At 55.8% G+C, this 12,442-nt stretch overlaps 2 protein-coding genes and 1 gene segment (V, D, J or C); all 3 read left to right on the forward strand.

Annotated features, from left to right (window-relative positions):
• The first annotated feature begins 135 nt into the window (after positions 1–135).
• Positions 136–1,813, forward strand: LOC130263923 (T cell receptor alpha variable 1-2-like). The segment is given in 3 exon segments: positions 136–290; positions 1,134–1,429; positions 1,787–1,813. Coding segments are annotated over 3 exon segments (372 nt in total).
• A 3,498-nt stretch (positions 1,814–5,311) lies between these two features.
• Positions 5,312–12,442, forward strand: part of LOC130264135 (M1-specific T cell receptor alpha chain-like) — a 215,500-nt gene continuing 208,369 nt past the window's right edge. The window contains exons 1-2 of the mRNA XM_056512153.1: positions 5,312–5,375; positions 6,222–6,517. Of these exons, the coding sequence (XP_056368128.1) occupies positions 5,327–5,375; positions 6,222–6,517 (345 nt within the window). The 5' untranslated portion in view covers positions 5,312–5,326. The remainder of the gene's footprint in view (positions 5,376–6,221; positions 6,518–12,442) is intronic.
• LOC130264136 (uncharacterized) overlaps positions 10,286–12,442 on the forward strand; it is a 31,835-nt gene continuing 29,678 nt past the window's right edge. The window contains exons 1-2 of the mRNA XM_056512154.1: positions 10,286–10,337; positions 10,802–11,084. Coding sequence (XP_056368129.1) covers positions 10,286–10,337; positions 10,802–11,084 — 335 coding nt within the window. The remainder of the gene's footprint in view (positions 10,338–10,801; positions 11,085–12,442) is intronic.

A 12,442-nucleotide genomic window follows, 5' to 3' on the forward strand; every position in this document is an offset into this window, starting at 1 on the left:
GAGGCACGGAATGCTCCCAGTGCCGCTGCCTGAGGGAGCCACGGGGGCTGCTGCTGGAGCAGCGAGAAACGCAGCACGAGCAGTTCAGGCACGCCAAGGACAGGCCATTGCTCTGCCTGCTGCCGCTGCTGCTGCCGCTGCTCCCGCTGCACAGAGGCGTTTCCGGCACCTCTGCTATCTCGGGGCTGCCACGAGATTTCTGACTCTTCCTCACTCGGCAAACACGCAGCTTGCTCTCGCCATGCACCTCGCACATCTCATCCTCACCGTCTTCCTGGGACAGCTCCTCGGTAAGCCCTGCCTGTTCCCCAAGTCACCATTCTTCTTATTCCTTCTCCAGGAAATCTTCAACAGCCTGTTCAGGACCGTGATGGGAAACGTCAGGGATTAGAGGGGAAAGGCTGAGAAAAGTCGGCTCCTCTTTGTCGTTTTGCAAGTATTTATTTAAGGTCTTCGATTTCTAAAGGAAAAGGGAAGGGAGAGAAGAGCAACCTCAGTCCACATCTCGGTCTTTTCTCCCGCCTTAAAGTTATCACCCTCTGCCTCTCTCTTTTCATCCTAGTGCTGTCTCCTCAGGAGATCTCAGCTGTCTCTGCAGTGATATACTGCTCCTGTTTTAATGTCAATTCACAGACCCTCTAAACCTGCTCCAGCCACCTCGAAGTTCCCATTTCAATGACATTTACAGGGTGTCCCTTTTTTCCTCCAGAGTGACACAACTCTGCCACAGCTTCCAGTGTTCTTTGGGCTGGCAGCACAAACAGGGCTCCCTCTTTCCAGTCTCAGCTTTGTGTGTACTCAGGGATCGATGAGCCCTCGAAGATGACAGGGATGGGGAAGAAGAATGAATCCTTTCCCTGAACCTCAGTGTGCTCCTCAACCTGATTGAGCACAAAAAATTCAGACTGTTTGCAGACTGTCTGAGCAGTAAACTAGGAGCAGGGACAGAGCCCAGCACTTGCAAGGAATTTGCTGTGCTGAGAGCCCTGACACCCTACCCAAAATCATTCTCTCCTGCCTCTCTGAAAATCTCAGATCTTCCCTGCAGGACAGAGAGCTTTCTCCAACAGGGATTTATTTTTTTCTGTCTGTAGTCCTTCCTTCTGGAGTTGCTGACATTAACTTTCTTTCAGGCACCTCGGGGCAGATCACGGTCATCCAGGAAGATGGACAAGTCACGGTGAAGCAGGGACACACCTTCCACACCACCTGCAAATACCAGACCAGTGGTTTTGACGGCTTGCTCTGGTACCAGCTGCGGAAAGGCCAAGCCCCCCAGCTGCTCTCCTATCAATCAGGGACTGGCCCCAGGCACAGCGGCCGTATCACCACGCACCTGAACACCACGGGGGAATCCAGTGTGCTGAAGGTGGAGGAAGTGGAGGGCTCTGACAGTGCCTTGTACCTGTGTGCTGTACAAGACACCCTGGTGCAGGGAGTTTCTTGGGCTGTGCAACAACCCAGGGGAGGGAGGGGATGTGTCAGTGGGAGTCTGAGATTGGGGAAGGGACGCAGATGTCACCACAGAGCTCACCAGAAATTGCATCGCATGTGTGTGCAATGGTCTGATGGTTTTCACTACATCTATTGTGACACTTCCCTTGGGAAAATATTCTGGAAGATTTTGATACATTTCTTCATTGATCAATGTCGAAATAAAGAAAACTATCCCATGTGTATGCCTGGGACCTTTTCCTTCCACACTCCAGCCCTGCTGCTTTGGCCCCACATGTTCTCAGCAGAGCCCAGAGCTGGTTCTGTGTTCCTGCCCTGGCTGCTCTTGCAGCAGCCCCGTTTGCATGGACACACGTGAAGCACACATTTGTGGATGGCTCCACACTGCTGTGCACGAGCCTTTGTCTGTCCGTGTGTGTCCCTCATCGGGAGGGAATTCCCTGACTATGGCAGGGACACGGAGCACTGCTCTGGCCCTGCACAGCACAGAGCAGCAGCTTGCCAGGCTCAGCAGGAGCCCGAGTGCAGCTGAGTGCTGACGGCAGCTGCTCGCTACAGATGTGTGCAGGGAAGAGGCGCTGAAATGCAGCCCCTGTGTCCCGAGCCCTCCCTTTCCTGCCCCTCCAAAGCTTTCACTAGCGTGATATGGATGGATGTGCTTGCGATGCAGTGTGTGTGGTGTGTGGGATGGGACAGAGGTGTCTCCTGTCCCCGGCCATGCCAAACGTCCTTGTGTCGCTCGCTGTGCCGCTGCTGGGAGAGGCGGGGGCTGAGGCCGGCCGGGGCGGAGCTGTTGGCGTGGCAGAGGAGGCGGCAGGGCCGCAGCAGAGAGCCGGGGCTGAGGGCACAGCGCTGCTCGGCCGGCGGAGCGGCGCCATGCGGCGGTGTCGGGGCGCGGGGCTGGCGGCGCTGGCCGCGCTGCTGCTCGGTGCGCGGGGGTGGCGGCCAAGGGGCCGCGCCCGGGGCTGGGCTCATCCCGCACGTCCCTCCAGGCTGCCCTCCTGCCTGGCTGCTTCACACACCTCTCTCCTCCCGATCTTCCCCCGTTCGTTCCTCCCGATTTTCTCCGTCTCCTTCTCCCTCAGAAATCCCCGGATTCTATTGTCTGCTCATCCCTGCAAAACATTGCTTTTTCATAATTTACGAAATCACCTTCTTACCATTTATCTATTCTATATTTTTTCTGTTTTCGTGCTTTCTTCCACCTCCTCCCGTTCTCAAGTGACTCTCCTGAGTGTACTGTACTTCACGCCTTCATCTCTTTCCAAAAGATTCATGGACTCTTCTGGTCCTGCTCATCTTGACAACCCTTAAGAACTGTTTTTCTCCCCGTCTCTGCACATTCTTAACTCTTTCTGCCAGCTTCGTTATGTGGTGTAGGGAAATATAACATTTCAGGATTGTCCTTTTTCTTTCCACGGCAGTGGCTTCAGGCAGAGCCCAGGTGCAGCAGGAGCCATTCCTGGAGACCACCGAGGGCACAGACATCAGAATCAACTGCTCACATCCCAGCAAACGGACCGGCGAATACATCCATTTCTACCGTCATCTCCCGGGCCAAAGCCTCGAATTCCTCACCTACACTACTGGAACCTCCAAGGATGTTCCGGCCATCGCAGGGAAGCTGTGGGTGTCGGAGGACGGGCGTTGGAGCGCGCTGTGGCTCGGGCGGCCCCGGCGCGGGGACGCGGCCGTGTATTACTGCGCGCTGGGCCACGGGCAGAGGAGCCGGGGCTGCGGCCGGGCACGAACCGCCGCGGGCGGGGCCGGGCGGGGCCGGGGGCACAGCGCCGCCCGCGGCCAGCAGGGGGCGCTGCCGCTCCGCCCGCCGGGCCCCAGGCGGCTCCGCAGCTCCTTCGTGTGCCCCGAGCCCGCGGGGGCACAGCGACACCGCACAGCCCGCCACGGCCCCGACACACGGCTGCCAGCCTGCCTGCTGCGGGACACGGCCGCCACACACGGCCCGCCCTGCCCTCGCTCCCTCGGCCGCCTCTGCCTCACACCAAACTGCTGCACCCGCAGCCTCCGCCATCGCCTGCAGCCCTCCGGCCACGGCTGCTGCTGCTGCTCTCAGCCTGCTTTGCAAAGCAAAGAGCTGCTCCGGGACAGCGTCTGTGCTGGGAGCTGACAAAGCAGCTGCACTCACAGGCACACAGGGACTAATTCATATAGTGCTGTCACCTCAGTGTGTCATGGCATCAGAGGTGTTCGCAGTGAGGCTTGCTGAGGTGACAAAGAATTATCCAGCTCTGTCCCTGAAGAAATGTCTTTCGTCCACACTGCAAGGTGCATAACAAGGACATTTCCACTGGGACGTGGAAGGAAGTTGTCCTTTCATTCCCACCTGAGGCTGGAATTAATTACTCTACTTTCTCTTCTTCATCCACAGGTTTTTCCAAACACCCTACAATATGAATTCAGCATTTTAATATAACAGTAGAACATCTGGGAGGGAAAACAATAAATCTGTTGATAAATATAAGCTTTTCAAATCAACTGAGAGCTCTGTCACACTGACGTTCCACCCTGAAATGACTGGTCCCTTTTCTATCACGTTAGTCACCTCTCATTCCTGCTTTAGCAATAATCCAAGTTTTAGAGCATGACACATGACGTTTTCCTCCTGATACTTGATCTAAAGACTCCATTTCCTTTGGGGAAAGGAGCCTTTCAGCATCCTCAGGAACTCATTACAATGAGCTAGTCCAGAAGAGGCCACAGTCACGGCATGAGAAAGACGAGAATGTCTGGTGGTCTAATATTCACATTAGGTCCATTTTCCTTCCCAAGGCAAGAACAAGGAAAAAGGGAAAGTGATGGCCAAAGCACACAATGACAGCAAGGTAGCAGTAGGTGGTAAGGGAATGAAAGGAGCAGCTCAGAGCTCATCAGTCTCTAATTGATGAGCCTTTAGGAAATAGCAGCTGTGGCTGTGGATGGGCTCAGGCTGAGCTTTGTCAATCGCAAAGGGTTAGAGATGATGGGAGAGGACAGGGAAGCCCCAGGGAAGGAGAGATTGCCAGTGCTGTGTCTCTGGGATCAGCAAGGATGGTTGCAGGTTTCTTGTCTCAGCACAAATGCTGGGAAGAATCCTCATCTCTCGGTACATGTCTGGTCTGAAGTCTAAGAAGGCACAATGTTCAAAGGAGCCCATAGGAGGAAGAGCTTTCACATAGAAAATCTGTGGCAAACACAGGCCCTCCACTTCTCCTCCATGGAGAGCTGCAACACCTGCATGAAAATGTTCCTATTTCAACCACCATTGTTGTGTATAATATTGTTTACGTTATTCCAGGAAGGTTTATTGTGCTACAAACCCATTTTAGAGAAAACCAAAATGACCACTATGGGATAACTCTGGTGATGATATGGAAAAGAGGGTGAGTGAGGGACCGGGGAGGGACACGTTTGTCTCAGGCAGATAAAGGACAGGGGAGAAGGGACAGAGAAAGAGGAGTCTCCTGCTCACAGAGGAAATTGCAATGGCCCCAAACAGGTGAGAAAGCTCAGAGGGGAAGAACCCAAATGGCCAGCACGGGGTGTGCAGCAGGGCTGGCCATTGCAGCTGCGGAGGTGAGGACTCCACTGCGAGCTGAGCGGGAACAGCCCCTTGCCATGGCTGAGGCCCCAGAGGCACGGAATGCTCCCAATGCCGCTGCCTGAGGGAGCCACGGGGGCTGCTGCTGGAGCAGCGAGAAACGCAGCACGAGCAGTTCAGGCACGCCAAGGACAGGCCATTGCTCTGCCTGCTGCCGCTGCTGCTGCCGCTGCTCCCGCTGCACAGAGGCGTTTCCGGCACCTCTGCTATCTCGGGGCTGCCACGAGATTTCTGACTCTTCCTCACTCGGCAAACACGCAGCTTGCTCTCGCCATGCACCTCGCACATCTCATCCTCACCGTCTTCCTGGGACAGCTCCTCGGTAAGTCCTGCCTGTTCCCCAAGTCACCCTTCTTCTTATTCATTCCCCCGGAAACCCTCTACAGCCCCTTCAGGATCATGATAGGGGAATGTCAGTGATTAGAGGGAAAAGGCTGAAAGAAATCGGCTCCTCTTTGTGGTTTTGCAATCGTTTACTCAAGAATGTCTTTGATTTCTAAAGGAAAAGAGAAGTGAGAGAAGAGAAACCTCAGTCCAAGTCTCGGTCTTTACTCTCACCTTAAAGTTATCACCCTCTGCCTCTCTCTTTTAAAACTTCTTCTGTCACCTCAGGACATCTCAGCTGTCTCTGCAGTGGCACATTGCTCCTGTTTCAATGTCAATTCACAGACCCTCTAAACTTGCTCCAGGCACCTCGAAGTTCCCATTTCACTGACATTTACAGGGTGTCTCTTTCTGCCTCCAGAGTGACACAACTCTGCCACAGCTTCCAGTGTTCTTTGGGCTGGCAGCACAAACAGGGCTCCCTCTTTCCAGTCTCAGCTTTGTGTGTACTCAGGGATCAAGGGGCCCTCACAGATGACAGTGTTGAGGAAGCACAATGAATCCTTTCCCTGAACATCAGTGGGCTCCTCAACCTGATTGAGCACAAAAAATTCTGGCTGTTCCCAGACTGTCTAAGCAGTAAACTAGGAGCAGGGACAGAGCCCAGCTCTTGCAAGGAATTTGCTGTGCTGAGAGCTCTGACACCCTGCACAAAATCACTCTCTCCTGCCTCTCTGAAAATCTCAGGTCTTCCCTGCAGGACAGAGAGCTTTCTCCACCAGGCTTTAACTTCTCCCGCCTGTAGTCCTTCCTTCTGGAGTTGCTGACACTGGCTTTCTTCCAGGCACCTCGGGACAGATCACGGTCAACCAGGAAGATGAACAAGTCATGGTGAAGGAGGGACACACCTTCCACACCATCTGCAAATATCAGACCAGTGTTATTAATGCCTTGCTCTGGTACCAGCTGCGGAAAGGCCAAGCCCCCCAGCTGCTCTCCTATCAATCAGGGACTAGTCCCAGGCACAGCGGCCGTATCACCACGCACCTGAACATCACGGGGGAATCCAGTGTGCTGAAGGTGGAGGAAGTGCAGGGCTCTGACAGTGCCTTGTACCTGTGTGCTGTGCAAGACACCCTGGTGCAGGGAGCTTCCTGGGCTGTGCACCAACCCAGGGGAGGGAGGGGATGTGTCAGTGGGAGTCTGAGATTGGGGAAGGGACTCAGATGTCACCACAGTGCTCACCAGAAGTTGCATCGCATGTGTGCGCAATGGTCTGATGGTTTTCACTACGTCCATTGTGACACTTCTCTTGGGAAAATATTCTGCTCTATTTTGAATCATTACCTCATTGTGAAGTGTCTAAGTAAAGGAAAATATCCCCGGAGCATGCCTGGGACCTTTTCCTTCCACACTCCAGCCCTGCAGATTTTGGCCCCAAGTATCCTCTGCAGAGCTCAGGGCTGGTTCTGTGTTCCTGCCCTGGCTGCTCTTGCAGCAGCCCCGTTTGCATGGACACACGTGAAGCACACATTTGTGGATGGCTCCACACTGCTCTGCACGAGCCTGTGTCTGTCCGTGTGTGTCCCTCATTGGGAGGGAATTCCCTGACTATGGCAGGGACACGGAGCACTGCTCTGGCCCTGCACAGCACAGAGCAGCAGCTTGCCAGGCTCAGCAGGAGCCCGAGTGCAGCTGAGTGCTGACGGCAGCTGCTCGCTACAGATGTGTGCAGGGAAGAGGCGCTGAAATGCAGCCCCTGTGTCCCGAGCCCTCCCTTTCCTGCCCCTCCAAAGCTCCCGCCCGGCTCATGTGGATGGATGTGCTTGCGATGCAGCGTGTGTGGTGTGTGGGATGGGACAGAGGTGTCTCCTGTGCCCGGCCATGCCAAACGTCCTTGTGTCGCTCGCTGTGCCGCTGCTGGGAGAGGCGGGGGCTGAGGCCGGCCGGGGCGGAGCTGTTGGCGTGGCAGAGGAGGCGGCAGGGCCGCAGCAGAGAGCCGGGGCTGAGGGCACAGCGCTGCTCGGCCGGCGGAGCGGCGCCATGCGGCGGTGTCGGGGCGCGGGGCTGGCGGCGCTGGCCGCGCTGCTGCTCGGTGCGCGGGGGTGGCGGCCAAGGGGCCGCGCCCGGGGCTGGGCTCATCCCGCACGTCCCTCCAGGCTGCCCTCCTGACTGGCTGCTTCACACACCCCTCCCATCCCGCTCTTCCCCCGTTCGTTCCGCCCGCTCTTCTCCATGTCGTTCTGACTCAGAAATCCCCGGATTCTATTGTCTGCTCATCCCTGCAAAACATTGCTTTTTTACAGCTTAAGAAACCACCTTCTTATCTTTTATGTCTTCTAAGTTTTCTGTCTTTTCATGCTTTCTCCCATCTCCTCCCATTCTCAAGTGACTCTCCTGAGTATCCTGTAGTTCACTTATTCATCTCTCCACAAACGATTCATGGACACTTCTGTTCCTGCTTATCTTGAAAGTCTCTGGGAACTGTTTTCCGTCTCTGTGCCTTCCTGAGTGTTTCTTCGAGCTTTGTTCTCTGCATAAGGGCAATGTCGGATTTCAGGTTTTTCCTTTTTCTGTCCCCGGCAGTGGCTTCGGGCAGAGCCCAGGTGCATCAGGAGCCATTCCTGGAGACCACCGAGGGCACCGGCATCAACGTCAACTGCTCACATCCCAAAAAACAGACCGCGGAATTCATTCATTTCTACCGTCAGCTCCCGGGACAAAGCCCCGAATTCCTCACATACACTGCTGGAACGTCCAAGGATGTTCCGGCCATTTCAGGACAACTGAGAGTGTCGGCAGATCGGCGTAGGAGCGCGCTGTGGCTCGGGCGGCCCCGGCGCGGGGACGCGGCCGTGTATTACTGCGCGCTGGGCCACGGGCAGAGGAGCCGGGGCTGCGGCCGGGCACGAACCGCCGCGGGCGGGGCCGGGCGGGGCCGGCAGGGGCCGCTCCGCTCCCGGCTGACGCCGCTGGGCGGGACCGGCACCGAGCCGAGCCTGGGACCCGCGGGACCCAGGCCGGGAGCGAACACGGGCCTGGCCTTCCACGAGAGACCTCTCCGAGCTCAAGGATGCTGCCCTGCAATGTGTACAGAACAATTCTGATGGACAGGAGCATTTCACTAGCGCCCAAGGGAATCAGGGAAAGTATTTCTGAGCGTGCTGGCAGCCAAAGAAAGGCTCAGGGGATTTTGGCTCATTGCCCGGTGAGGAAGGGAACCTGCTCAAATGACAGGGAGAAAGTTGGCAGAGTCCGTGCCTTTTTTGCCCTCATTTCAACTGGACTCACTTCGCCTCAGTTCCATCATATCCGTGAGGCTCCCTGAAGCCTTTCTGGGAATAAATCGGAACCCAGAGTAGAAGAAGAAATAATTAAACATCTCCCACTGCACATACACGTGTTCACAGTATTACAAACACACTTTGGAGCGTGCACACCCCCAAAGAGTAAATCAAAACTCTGCATTTAGAGGTGTGTGCCCACACATTTTCAAAGCAGACACAAGCACTGACACTTCTCCTGGTATGTCCCCACAGATGTGCAAACACTCACACTCACTCTCATTACTGCTCCTGTACCCAAGTCTTGGCACGCACATCTACAGAAACGTTCCTGACAGAGATGTGCACACATAAAGCACATGGTAAGATTTATCCATTCCCACACACTCACACCAACTCCCTTCTTCCCTCCTCATCTCACGCTTACACTCACTGGTTTTTACCTCCTGATGGGTCACCATTGGGCTGCTGGTTTCAATCCTGCCCTGTTAAAACTGGCTTCAGGAAAGTATTTGGGCCTCCTTGGACATCTTACCCTCTGTTCAGCCTGCGAGTACACAAACTATGCCTGACTCCTTGTGCTTCTCCACAAGGCTCCAGCCCTGCTGCTGTTGGTCCCGGGTTTCCTCAGCAGCATCCACGGCTGGTTGTGTCCTTGCCTGTGTTCCTGGTTTTTGTGTGCTTGTGTTCAGGTAAGGACCACAGAAATTCTTGTGGGAGCAGAAATTCGTGCATGAATCCACCCCGATGTGCAGGAGCGTGTGTGTGTGTGTGTGTGTGTGTGAAATGCATTGATCACACTGGAGATGCTCTCTGGTACTCTGCCCTAAGCATCACAGAGCAGCATTTTCCCAGACTCACAATGAGTCTGAGTGCAGTTGAACAATGACGTAGCATCTCTCAGGAGATTTGTGCAGGGAAGAGGTGCTGAAATGCAGTCCCTTCTTCCTGGGCCCTCCTTTTCCATCTTCTCAAAACATCGTGTTCTGCTACTGCTGGCCCCAACAAGCGCCCAAGTTTGGATTTTAAACTTAATTAGTTTTGAAATGTTGGCAATGCCTCAGTTAGACTGAGAGCACTCACAGAGACACGGACACATGGACACATGGACACACGGACAGGTCTCTCCAGCCCAGTGCACAGCTGCTCTCCACTGTGCTGCATCAGCTTGGTTTCGTGGATACGGAGAAATGCTGAGGCTTCATGCCCACCTCCTGCATCCTGTGTGAGGGGATTTCTTTCCAGTGCCCTGAAGGACGATTCAGGAGTGCTCACATGACAGCAAACGGGGAATGTGAGGAAACAGATTACGGGAGTGAAAGAAACACAGAGACTGACAGTCTTCAGCTCCGTGACACCAGCCCGACTCCTTCCCATGCACCTCGGCCCCGCCGCTCCCGACGTGCAGAGACCCGACGCTCGCCCCACTCCCACCGCTCTCGCCTCCTTTCTCTGCCCGGACTCGCCGAGCAGCGGCGGCGCACGGCTCTGCCCTGGGGCGGAGCTGGGGGCGGTGGTGAGAAAAGAAGAGAACTGGAGTGGAGTATTGGCAGAGGAGGCGGCAGGGCCGCAGCAGAGAGCCGGGGCTGAGGGCACAGCGCTGCTCGGCCGGCGGAGCGGCGCCATGCGGCGGTGTCGGGGCGCGGGGCTGGCGGCGCTGGCCGCGCTGCTGCTCGGTGCGCGGGGGTGGCGGCCAAGGGGCCGCGCCCGGGGCTGGGCTCATCCCGCACGTCCCTCCAGGCTGCCCTCCTGCCTGTCTGCTTCACACACCTCTTCCCGCGAACGGTTTTCCTCTTCATTCCTCCCTCTTCTCCATCCTATACTCCCTCAGAAATCCACGGGTTATATTCTCTGCTCAATGCTACTCTAGTATTCCTTCTTTATAACTCACAAAGTCAGTCCTTACCCCTTCTAACTTTTCCGTCTTTTCGTGCTTTCTCCCGCCTCCTGCCGGTCTGCAGTGGCTGTTCTGTTATTCATGCATTCATCACTCCACAATGACTTTTGGACACTTTCACTCCTGCGTGTCTTGAAATCCCCTGGGAATTGTTTTCCTCACCGTCTCTGTGCATGTGGGCTTTTTTTCTTTGCAGCTGGGCAATGTTGGATTTCAGGTTTGTCGTTTTTCTGTCCCTGGCAGTGGCTTCAGGCAGAGCCCGGGTGCAGCAGGACCCATTCCTAGAGACAACTGAAGGCACCGGCATCAGAATCAACTGCTCACACCCAAGTATACAGATGCTGGAATTAATATATTTCTACCGTCAGCTCCCGGACCAAAGCCTCGAATTGCTCACATACGCTGCTGGAACCTCCAAGGATGTTCCGGCCATTGCAGCAAAGCTGTCGGTGTCGGCAGATCGGCGTTGGAGCGCGCTGTGGCTCGGGCGGCCCCGGCGCGGGGACGCGGCCGTGTATTACTGCGCGCTGGGCCACGGGCAGAGGAGCCGGGGCTGCGGCCGGGCACGAACCGCCGCGGGCGGGGCCGGGCGGGGCCGGGGGCACAGCGCCGCCCGCGGCCAGCAGGGGGCGCTCCCGACACCGACACCGACACCGGTACCGGCACCATCTCACGTACTGGCATCAACACCAACAGGACTCCAAGCTCCCCACTCATAATCGATGGGAATGCGCGGTCCTGGCATTTTCAAGTGCTCCTCACAATGTCTCACTGTTGAGAGCACAAACTTCTTTTATGGAACTCAGAATCCTTGGAGCTCACTCCAGGAGACCGAGTGAAAGCTGGATCCACTGAAGCCTCAAAGGCTGCTAGGTTTCTTCTTGATGAGTGGTTGAGCATCAGTTTTCTAGGTTGCCCTAAAGGGCTGGAGGTCTGCGGGATTTGTGTGCCCATGGGAAGTGGCAGTGAGCTCCAGCATGTCTCCAAGGGATTCTGTGTGGCTTCAGTAGCTGTCAGAACTGTTTAAAGCCCATGGTCAGAGGATTCCTAGGAAGAAAGTGAAGGATTACTCCCACTCCCTGTTCTTGTCTGGACTTGATAGCTCTGGCTTAGGGTTCCTTCAATACAGAAGTACAGAAGATAAGAGAGAGGTGGGAGAGAGGGTGAGGGAAGTCAAACACTGGCCATGGTTTCAGAGACTCTCAGCTGCCCTCCTTTGGAAGGGCAGCATTGGATGCTCAGCACCTCTGAATTCCATGGCCAGGAGCTCTGTCCTCAGTCCAGCATCAGCTTCTGGGTTCCTGGGAGTCCTTGTGAGGGCTGCACCAGGGGGTTTAGCATGGAGGACACCTTCTGCACCAATGGCAGCAGAGGTGGAGGATCCCACCACGGTGTTCTGTGGGAAGGAGCTGAGGATGGGGCCGGGCAGGGTCACCAGCACAACAGGCGGCTCAATGGCCACGTGGGAGCTCTGGCACTGCCTGACACAGCACTCATTGCAGCTGCTGGCCAGCGGGCAGGGGCCGCAGGGCTGGCAGCAAGGCTTGCAGGGCTGGCACTTTTCTATGCAGGGCATGTCTTGGGGCATGAGTGGCACATGGAGAGAGGGCAGGAGGGAAGAAAACTCAGGAATACATGAGGAGTGGCCTGTTGTCACATCAGGAGTGAGTCAAGCAACATGCAGGGCCAGGAGATGGAACCTCTGCAGAGATGTGTGAGGGCTCATTGGCCTCATCTTGCCAGGGCCTAAAAAGAGCCACAGCTCCTGTGCAGCTGCTGCCCAGGCTCCCAGTCCACATGACAACTGATCACAGTCCCAGCCTCCCTGCACTTCGAACCTTCTCCCCCTCCCATTGAACACAGACTAGACGGAGCAAAAGTAAT

Source organism: Oenanthe melanoleuca, chromosome 27, assembly GCF_029582105.1.
Source record: "Oenanthe melanoleuca isolate GR-GAL-2019-014 chromosome 27, OMel1.0, whole genome shotgun sequence".
Taxonomy (NCBI): domain Eukaryota; kingdom Metazoa; phylum Chordata; class Aves; order Passeriformes; family Muscicapidae; genus Oenanthe; species Oenanthe melanoleuca.